The sequence below is a fragment of the Humulus lupulus genome, chromosome 5 (genome assembly GCF_963169125.1).
Source record: "Humulus lupulus chromosome 5, drHumLupu1.1, whole genome shotgun sequence".
In the NCBI taxonomy this organism is placed as follows: Eukaryota; Viridiplantae; Streptophyta; class Magnoliopsida; order Rosales; family Cannabaceae; genus Humulus; species Humulus lupulus.
This window is the reverse complement of record NC_084797.1, coordinates 213,999,138-214,009,549: the sequence shown is the minus strand read 5'-3', so window position 1 is coordinate 214,009,549 and position 10,412 is coordinate 213,999,138. Positions and strand designations below refer to the sequence as shown.

Below are 10,412 nucleotides of genomic sequence, written 5' to 3'. Positions count from 1 at the left end.
AAAGATGGAGGCTCAAAATGAAATCAATGCACATATCAATACAAAAATAAAAGTTTTCATCATGAGGCACAAAGTAATCTAGAAACAAGGCATTGTTTCCAACATTGAGTTTTTCCATCACAGGGCAAAGGATACTACCATTTGTGAAACCCACTAACATTAAAAAGGAAAATACAGTAAAATCAACTTTACAACTTACAAATAAAAAATCAAAGAGGAATTATCACCTTTTCTAATGCTATTCTTCTTACTATGCTTTATGTCTTCCCTTTCTTTTATTATGCAAAAAACACAGACCAGCTGAAAAAAAACAATTTGAAAACAATACTTTTGTGTAAAGTTTCAAGAGAAACATGTACATAGCAAAACGAGACAACTTCCTTGCTCAATGGAATTCAGAAAAGCAGATAGAATCAAACTTAGTGACAAACTTAGTGACTGAATTAATAGAATCAATTCTCATTAAAGAAGTAATGATACAAAAGAGTATATATACAGAAAAGACAAAAACAAATTACACCAACTATTAAAGCAGAAACTACATAAATTAGGTAAACAAAAATAACAAATAAGAGCCTACCTTTTAACTGATGTAACAACATCTCCAGATGCATTGCCTTCTGGATCCAAGACCCCGCTTACCCAACTGGTAAATGCATCAAGAAAAAAAAAAGCAAAAACAACCTCTTAGTACTTGGTGAGAATGATCAAGAAACAAAAATACTGTATCATTATTTTGCAACTTCAGAAGTTCAATCTTCCAACTTCTAGATAGCCATAAGTTATCCACCACCCAGTAAAATCCAGTAATAAAAAAGATAGAAGCAACTAGCATGAGTATCACATAAACAACCAAGTAAAGTGAACAACAAACTAAACTAAACCAAAGACAGCAATAAGCAAAGGCATTTGACATATAAAAGTACTGAAATTAAAAAGCTCCATTCAGATTACAAATTAGAAAGTACGAGCACCAAACCATGAATTAGTGCTCTAAACTCATCAAAACCAGTACTGAAGCTGTCTTCTAAAATAAATGGGAATAAGCAATGTTTAGCACATTTTACTCAACTGATTGTTCAAAAATATGAAATATATTACAACTACAAACATAAATGCACTTACCTCCATAAGGATAGGCACATAGTCCTTGTGCACCTTTAAAATAACAGCCTTGTTACTTGTTTCAATACAGAATGTTACCCAGTTAAGAGTTGATGACCGTACAAGAGGAACTTTATTTTTTACAGCTGTCTTAATATCTGCAATAGACAACATCCATTACAGTTTGGGCAAAATCAAAATTACCACCTATCAAAGCGATTACAAACACTAAAATGCAAAGAATTTATGTCATCTAATCTCTAATAAAAAAACTTAAACCAAAAACATAGTAAGGAATCCTATGACAATACTATATTCTGAATTAAAGAACTACAGCGTAGGATAAAGATATACTTGCCTTCCACAATGTCAGCTAGACTTAAGCACCCAGCTGTATGCATTGCCTGAAGACTTTGATTTAGTGCCTCAGTAGAGGCAGGTTTTTTCTCTTTCAATTTTTCCTTTATAAAAAAAAATAAGAGAGAGAGAGAGAGATAAATCAAAGGAGTTAGATAAATGCAATAAACCAATATCCCTTCTTCAATCTTTATTAAATTATTTCTAAGAAAAATCTGAGATAAACCAGATTAAAATATATATTAAAAGTAAAATTGAATAAAAAAAATCACTTTATATACAAATCAAAGCTACTATCAACATCATTTGAACTTCTAAAAAAGAATCTACTCGTATGACTAAGTGCACTTTTATTAATAAGAAAAATGAATGTACAAGTCAAAATCCAAAAAAAAATACCACCATGCTCAGTTGTACGTAACTGGAAAAAAGTAAATGAACACTTGAACAGCTTGGTTACATTCAAACAGTCTGTTTGCATTTTAAGTTGATATAATATTATTTTTTTAGCTAGCAAAAAATGAACATACCAGCAAAACTGGCAATAGGAAGCGTGAACTTGCAAAGAAATTAGTTCTTAAACCCCGAGCAAGATTGCCAATAGCTTGAATTTCCTTGACTGCTACAGCGATATTAACATTTGTTATGAGCTGTACAGAAAAAGAATTAAATGATTTTTATTCATCAACTCAAAAAGCAAGTATAAACTTATAACAGAAGTAAGAATATAAATCATGAAGCTAAAACTTAATGGAGCAGATTGAACACTTAGCTATGCAATATTAAAAAGATCCTTGGCAATAGATAGAGGTATAAACGATGCAAACGAAATACCCAAACATAAAAAGACAATGTACCTTTTTAGTGTCTGACAGATTTCTGAGAAATCACCGGGTGTTATTCGTTTTGTTGAAGCAAGCTTGGTTAGCTCTGCAATAGCCTCTTTCCGTTCTGACCACTTGGTTGCTTTCTGTGACATAAGGCACAAGATGTTAATAGAATTACAGGAGCATCAAAACCAAATATTCCTAAATTAAATCACTACAACCAAAAAAAAAACTGAACTAGTTTGACGGAGAGAAGAAAGAAGACTGACCACTCCATCCCAAAATCCAGACTTCTCCAAAGGAGCCAATATATCAACAGGATCAACGAGCTCATACTCATCTATTTCCTGAGGAGCTAAAATTAAAATATGTTAAACTATGCATAAAAAGGAGAGCTAAATAACCAACATCTATGCAGTAAAAAAACTAATAAAATATAACACTAAAGTGTCAAACTCCTACAATGGTAATCACTTGTTACCCGCTGATAGAACACCTACTTGTCGTCATTTAATATCAACCAAGAAAAAGAATAATCTAATAGACTATGTGTATTACACACCATCAGATGTAGATTCCTCAGATGGGCCAGCACCCACAACTTCAGATACAACCTCCTTTTCTGGCTCCTTGTCTTGCTCAGACCTGAAGACACCAAACCAACTAGGTTAAGAAAAATAAAAACAGCAAGCAGGTCAAACAGCTAATGAAAAAAAATGAATTTTCACCTTATTTTGCGACATGGCCTAGCTGCCCCTGTTACATTCACCAGCTCGGCTTCCAATCCTTTTTTCTTCAAAAAATAAAAAATAATAAATAAGTCATTACTTCCAAGGATCAGGGAGCAACAAAAAATTCCATACGCAAAGCTGTACATGTAAGAAGTTATCATACCATTGTATCCCTCATTTTCTCAAATAATATTGATTTTACAGGGTCCTTTCCAATCCATCGACAAAGCTCAAGAGTAAGTCCTTTAGAAGATGCACGGACATTTTGATCTTGATGGTCAAATAGCTCAGGCAACATCTTTAATATCCTCTTTGGAGGCACAACTTTTGCTCCAAACTCACTATCAAACCAAACATGCAGATTAGATAAAGAAGTACAAGAAACATTTCCCACAAAGAAAAGATATGTAGACATGGTCATGAGTGCATGAAATTTCAGGAATATAGAAAACTAAAATGGGAAATAGAATATGACACAATTATTCAATTTATGCCCTCCTAATAGATCTAGATCTTGACTTGGTTCTTCACATGACACTTATTACTATAAATGTAAGCACCTAGGAGGGCAGTTCAAACAGTCAGGTCTGTTGTTTGCTCCCACAAGATCTAAGGTTCGAGTACCTAATTGGCAAATCATATAGCTTGATGTCCCTCAAATATTGTAAGCAATACCTGAAGAAGCAACTCGTATTTCGAGTTGAACAAAAACACACTGAAAGCCCTGTGCAACAAATTTTCCTTTTCAATCTTTTCTATCAAGTGACCTACAGGGTACAAAATCATTAGCAAACCACAGAGGTCCAGCTGATCCAACAGAATGAACATGATCTATATACAAAGTATATGATTTGAAAATGTAGTAGAATGCCCAAAACATGAATAAACAGTTCATTTCCATAACGTGAAGGTATCCAAAATCAAAAGAGGGTATAAGATTTAGGAAGGATAGAAAGCCTTGGAGTATGCAAAATGCAAAGTACCATAAAGACATGACATAATACCCAAAAAGAATTGTGCAGATCAAATTTTACTTACAATTATATTTTGTATCATGACCAACAACTCGGTCGTTCTCATCCACTAGAATGCATCTATAGAAAGTTCACATGAAGAAACATAATCAGCTCCAGTACAACACAAAGAAAGATATGTAGATCTAAACGCAAAATTTGCATTCAGATTTTGAATGTTCTCCAATCTCAAAACCACATGAATATTTGGCTCAAAATAGACCTCAACTCATTTGATTATAGTTAATACTCAATTAAAGTATCACCCCAGTCACTGAATTTTCATTTCTTACCAAAAACAAACAACAAAGAAATGAAACCCAAGTTTTCATTTTCTCATACTTTGAACAGCCAAAGAGAGCAAGAAAAGGAATATTATAATATCAAGAACAATAAGAGATCAAAGCAATGAAAAAAAAAATCCAATAATTCACTTTTCTGTCCAAAAACAAACAAACACAATACATATCTGTAGATATAAGATTTAAAATCAATATCTTGATGCTTTCTAACCACAACAATTGTTCAGTTCGGTTGGCTGAAATTTTAAAGGGGATACTGATAATAGAGATGTTGTAGCACCAAAAAAAATTAAGCAAACACAACATAAAACAAATCATGGTAATGAAGCAAGATTAAGGAAGAAGATTAATCCCCATGATATATATACTTCGTTACCTCAACCGTGAAAAAGAAGAAGAAGAAGAAGAACATCAAACAAACAAAGTACAATAATTGAAATAAAACAATGAAGAACAAAAAATTAATAAACCCACGAAGTATATAACCCAAAAAATCAATAATACAATTTTTCCTATTCAAAATCCAAGCAACCAAACAAAGCACACCAGAAGACAAACAAAAAAGAAGAAGAAATAGGAAAAAGTGTAATCAGAAACGCACTCGTCCTCAAACATAAGGCGTCTCTGGACAGCGTCCATTCCAGCGTTGGCAGAGTCTCCCATGGTGGGATTGGAAGTTTTAGAAGAAAGAGAGACCCTAGCAATGAGAGGAGAAAGGGGCTTTGGAATGGAAGAAGGGATTTGGAGAAAAGGGTTACGAGCAAAGCTAGAAGTAGAGGTAAAGAGATGGGCTCTGGGGGCAAAGTAGAGCTTGGCACTGGTATTTAGAAGGTGGGACATTGTCGCACTCGCATGTGATCTCCACCATTGTTGAATCGTGTAATATTATTATTATATATTAATATTAATCTTTCACCCACCAACAGAACGAGAGAGAGAGAGATCTTTACCTGCACCAACGAGTCTCCGAGTCCACGTCGTCGAGCCTCCGGCAGTTCCGCTGAGCCTCTGTCAGCCTCGTCGACCTCCACCGTGGTTGAAGCCTCGTCTATCCCCTCTCCGTTGTAGTTGAGGGAGCAGGAGAGAGAGAGAAGGAGATGGATCGGGGAAGAGTGAGTGAGGAGACCGCGTTAGAGACAGGGTTTTTAGATTAGAGGAAAAAATGATGAGAGCTTTGGGTTTAGGTCTAGAGAATAGAACAGGAAGAGAGGGAAAAGGAAAGTATAACAATTTCCTAACCCGCCTTTTTTTTTAACTATTTATTAGTTACCGCTTTTATTTTTACATTAGACAGTATAACACTTTTTTAATAAAGTTATATTTATGTGTTATGGAATGGGGTATTTGGTGTAGTGGCTAATACTAGTTTGGTTACTAATATTAAGATAGGTTACCATCAACCGTCAATCTCTTTAAGGAGTCTAAGTCCCATCCCTTGAGATGTAGAAATGATTCCATTTGAATCATTTCTTTTCTCATGCATGCATACTTTAAACACTCTCTTTATTTTATTCAAACTTTGTTGCTAGCCATAGTTTGATTAAAATAGTTATCTCTTTAAAATAGTGATTTTGACCATAGTCAACACCCCCACTATTTTATAGTTTAATATCCAAGATAAACATTTGAATATTAATTATAGAAACCTCTTTGTTTCTAAAATTCTCCTTTATGTTTTAAATTGATTCCTTCTTGAATCAAAATATTACAAACAGTAACTTTAGACACCAAGCATGTGTAGATTTGTCCATTCTATACACATAGCCAATGTTATTTAGAATGTGGAATTCCAAATCACCTACTGGATAAGATGACCAAATTAATCAATTATTATTAACAAAATAAATTTATTAACTTTGGAGCATGACCCCCACATTTCTCACATAGTGATAATCACCTTAAAATAGAAATTTCTTCATTTCTATTAAGTCCTTTATCCTCCAAGATAAATCTAGACTTATAATCTCAAAGTTCATCATGAGTTCTCTAAGACACATGATAAACTCTCAATAGATCAAGATAAAAACCTCAATGTTTATCTTGATTTATTTACTTGCTAAAGCAATGCACATTTCTTTCAAAGCATCTTTTACTTAGTTTCTTTCTTTTATATATTTCACAAAATAAAATATGTGAATACATATGTCATGTGAAAATTTCTCAAACAAATAATCACTATTTTCACTTTTAGTTGTATAAATAATCTCAAAATCACTTAAACAACTTTTGTGTATTTCTTAAGAGTCTCTTTGAGATTCTTTTGAAAACACCAATTTTACATCCATTGATTTTCTCATCAAAACCAAAATGAAGATGTCAATTTTAAAACACTTTAAATCAAAGAAAATAAACCCTCATTGATTTATTTAAACACTTTGATTTCTTTTATTTAAAATTATCTCCTCATTGAGATTAATTTAAACTTATCACCATCTTTGACCAAAATGAATAAAGTTCTCTTTAATTCATCATTGGTGTAAAAATTGCTTCTCCAATTTTGAAATGTCTCCTCATTGAATATTTAACAATTATTGTAACTAAATAATTCTCAAATATATTCCATTTGACCACACTCTAGACTATAAGTCTATTGAGTCAATATATCATCCCACAATTTTTGAATCCACCTTGATCCATTTTTCTTGCAATGGCAAGACACAACCATTAAAAGATGTAACCCCCTTAGGTTCATATTTTCTTATCTCATAAAATGACATGGTCAACACTTAAATGAGAAATTTAATTTCTCAAATAATTCTCTTTATTTACCAAAAAAACAGTAACTCATCACATTTCAATAATATATGATAAACATATTTACATTATTATCACCTTAATAATCATATTATATGGCATATCATAATAATCATGATAATTCTCATGTATAAATCAATATACATTTATATATTAACATAATTATGTCTCAAAGAAATTTTACACAATTTGTCAACATATATCCATCATATTTGCATGCATTGTTAATCTATTAATAATATTGTAAATATATCACAAATATCATACAATAATTCACATATCTACATATTGATATATTCTATTGATTCACAAAATCAATATATAGGCATGTCATATAAAACTCATAAAATTGTCATCTTAATAATTTATCATTATCTCATAATAAGACAACTCTATAACATGCTAGCATATTACCCAATAATCTACTAGATTGTTTACACATTAATCACATATAACAAAAACTCAAAATATTATATTATCTTCTAATCTAACCACTAAAAAACAAAGAAGATTAGAAAACAATGAACCTTATTTATAAAATTTTCTTATTCTCATTTCTATCACTATATGAAAACTATTAGATCTTCTAAGAAAACAAAAGAAGAACATTACCTTGTCTTACCATCTTTTCAAGGTTGGATCCTCACAAGATCTCTTGGTTTCTCCTTTCATTGAAAAGGAACATAAGCTTTTGATTGTTAGGAAAATAGTTTTATACTCAATGGAAAAGTGGAAAAACTAAAATACAACTCTATGCAAAAAATACAATAGACAAGATAATATTGATTTAAAGAAATATTACAACTCAATTGCTCAAAATACAAGTAAATAGAAAGAGGTAGAAGAAGAAGATTACAAACTCAAAACAATAATAATACAAGTAAATAAGAAGAACAAGAAGAACAAAAGAATGAAAATACAAACTCTCACACAACCAAAGTGTAGAGTAGTGGGGATCACCAACTTGAACAAGGTTCAAAACCTTTGTCCAAAAGCTTATTTCCCCCTATTCTCTAAGCACTAAGGGATCTCTCTAGGAAATAGCTATCTGGAATTATCAAGCCTTTTTGGTGTATTTTCCAGCCAAGTGCTTTGTGGATGGAAAATTGTGTGTCTTACAACTGAGCATTAGGCTCCTATTTATAGAGTTTTGAGACACCCTTTGAATTTCAAATTCCACCAACCCCCATGGTTGTTACCAATGATTAATTGGATGTTTATGGAATTAAAATAGAGATTTGGGAGTTATTTGGCCTTTGGAAACATTCAAAATTGGACAAAACCGAAAATTGGAATATTGTAACGCCCTACTACCTTAGAGCCGTTACTAAGTGAGTTTAAAATGTGCAATTAACTCGCTCAGCGAGGTTTTTAGAACAAAAGTGTGATTAAACAAAAAGACAAGGTTGTAATCTTTAAAAGTACTTCATTTCACTAAAAGTTCCAGTGGTTTAACATTAGGGATCCCAAAACGAGGTTTGTAAACTATTTACAACTCAAAATAGATACACAGTTGACAAATTATCAAAAACAGAGTTTAGTACAGCCATTTCTCAAAAATACCCCCAACCAAGTAGTCGGGTAGGCCAAACATGTACGCGCCGCCCCCACGCTCTCCGTACTCATGGCTGGTTGACTTTCTCTTTGTCCTTACGTGCAACACAGAGCACCCGTGAGCCGAAGCCCAGCAAGAAAACTCAAACAGCACATAACATATGCATAATATACAGTCACTATAGCAGATAGCTCATATCTAGTCAGAGAGTCCATAAAATCTAAACACATATACGGCCATGCCGTCCCAGAAGCGTTACCGAAGCTTGGGATCTCGGTCTACACTGTAAGGATATCCCATGTATCCATTGGGGTCTCACCCTAACCACGAGCACTCCATGTGCTAAGTGGTATTCCTGGCCCCATTGCCATTCTCGGCCTTCGCCGTTCTCGGCCCTTCGTCGTTCCTGGCCCTTCGCCGTTTCCCCTGCTATTACCACATTTAGCATTCCCAAATAACAATCAAGTATAAAATCATTCATTTAGAGCTACACCCTAGCAACAATACAATCTAGGGCTGTGCCCTGCAACAATACTATGGGCCCGAGCCCTGCTCTGCGGGTGCTACAGTTTTCTTACCTGTATCCCGAGCTTTTGGATGCACCAAGGCCGCGAACACGGTCCTCTAACCCGAGCCTCTCCGGTGACCTAGTCACAACACATATAAAACATCCTTTAATACTAAGCAATCAAAAACCACTTCCCGGGACCAATCCCACACTCTCGGAATCCCCAAATTCCTAAAACAATTCATCGGAAACATCCCTCGAACCCCCGGAGCAAAAGCTCAAAATTGCAAAAATTCCATGTTCTGAAGCTAGCCTAGCGTCGCGGCGCTGCCCTAGAGGGTTGCGGCGCCCAGCAAGTCAGAAAGCCTTCCCCTGTCCTGAAGCAGCCTCGCCGCGACACTCCTTCGCGAACCCAGAAATCTGGGTTTTCCTCTGCATTTTCCCCGAGCCAAAACACTCCCAATTCAACCCAACACACATACCTAAACCCCAAAATCAATTTAAAACCCCAAATAAACCATTTAACAACCTATAAACATCATAAACCAGCTCAATCATAAGAATCACACCTAAAATCCACCCTTTGGTTTCAAATTTCAGAAACTCACACCAAGACTTGAAAAACTTAACCCATGCTTCAATATACTCAAACCACACCAGAAACGAAAATTCAAAGGTGACAAAAACTCTTACCTCGATCAATAACTCAACTTGAGCTTCTTCCAATCCCAGCTTTAGACCAACTCCCCTTGATTATCAAGCTGAATTCTCATAAAAACCAGCCATAACCACCCTTAAATTTCCATTCTTACTTTCTAAAGTCAAGCTTAAAACTCAGTAAAACAGAAGCAATTCTTACCTTAGAACAAATCTTGATTCTTGTTTGGCTTCAATTACTTCAACCCACCTTAATTCCTCTCCTAAATCTCAGAATTCCCAACTCCCTTCCTTTCTTCCTTTTCTTCTCTTTTCCTCTAGGTTTCTCCCAACTTCAGCATAAACAAAGCATATGACTAAGTGTAATACGTATCACCTTTTTCCTTCAGCTAAGTAATCTAAATCCCTGCCAAATTACTATCCTATCCTCCCATAGTTATCCTCTCCTAACTAAACCTCAAGGGCACTCTTGTCTTTTCACTTATATTACAATTCTACCATTTTCCATCTAAACTTGTTACTCTCAGCAGTTACTAATGGTTACTCAGGTTACCCAATCACCAATAACCATTAACCACAAATTCACAACTCAACTCATGAAATT

At 34.1% G+C, this 10,412-nt stretch overlaps 1 protein-coding gene across 1 annotated transcript; it reads right to left on the bottom strand.

Annotated features, from left to right (window-relative positions):
* Nucleotides 1-371: 371 nt before the first annotated feature.
* Nucleotides 372-5,174, bottom strand: LOC133779938 (protein MOR1-like). Its single transcript, XM_062219834.1, has 12 exons — nucleotides 4,936-5,174; nucleotides 4,058-4,113; nucleotides 3,695-3,786; nucleotides 3,183-3,470; nucleotides 3,017-3,081; nucleotides 2,851-2,933; nucleotides 2,558-2,643; nucleotides 2,312-2,431; nucleotides 1,992-2,111; nucleotides 1,463-1,565; nucleotides 1,126-1,262; nucleotides 372-646 (listed from the first exon to the last, which is right to left on the bottom strand). Exons 1-12 carry the CDS (start codon nucleotides 5,172-5,174, stop codon nucleotides 584-586), a joined length of 1,452 nt encoding a protein of 483 aa, XP_062075818.1. The 3' UTR covers nucleotides 372-583.
* Nucleotides 5,175-10,412: the final 5,238 nt, after the last annotated feature.

Coding starts and splice junctions, on each gene's coding strand:
- LOC133779938 (XM_062219834.1), bottom strand. CDS start 5,174: ATGTCCCACCTTCTAAATACCAGTGCCAAGCTCTACTTTGCCCCCAGA. Junction 4,114..4,935: donor CGCCTTATGTTTGAGGACGA/GTGCGTTTCTGA, acceptor AACTTTCTATAG/ATGCATTCTAGTGGATGAGA. Junction 3,082..3,182: donor AGAAAATGAGGGATACAATG/GTATGATAACTT, acceptor TATTTTTTGAAG/AAAAAAGGATTGGAAGCCGA.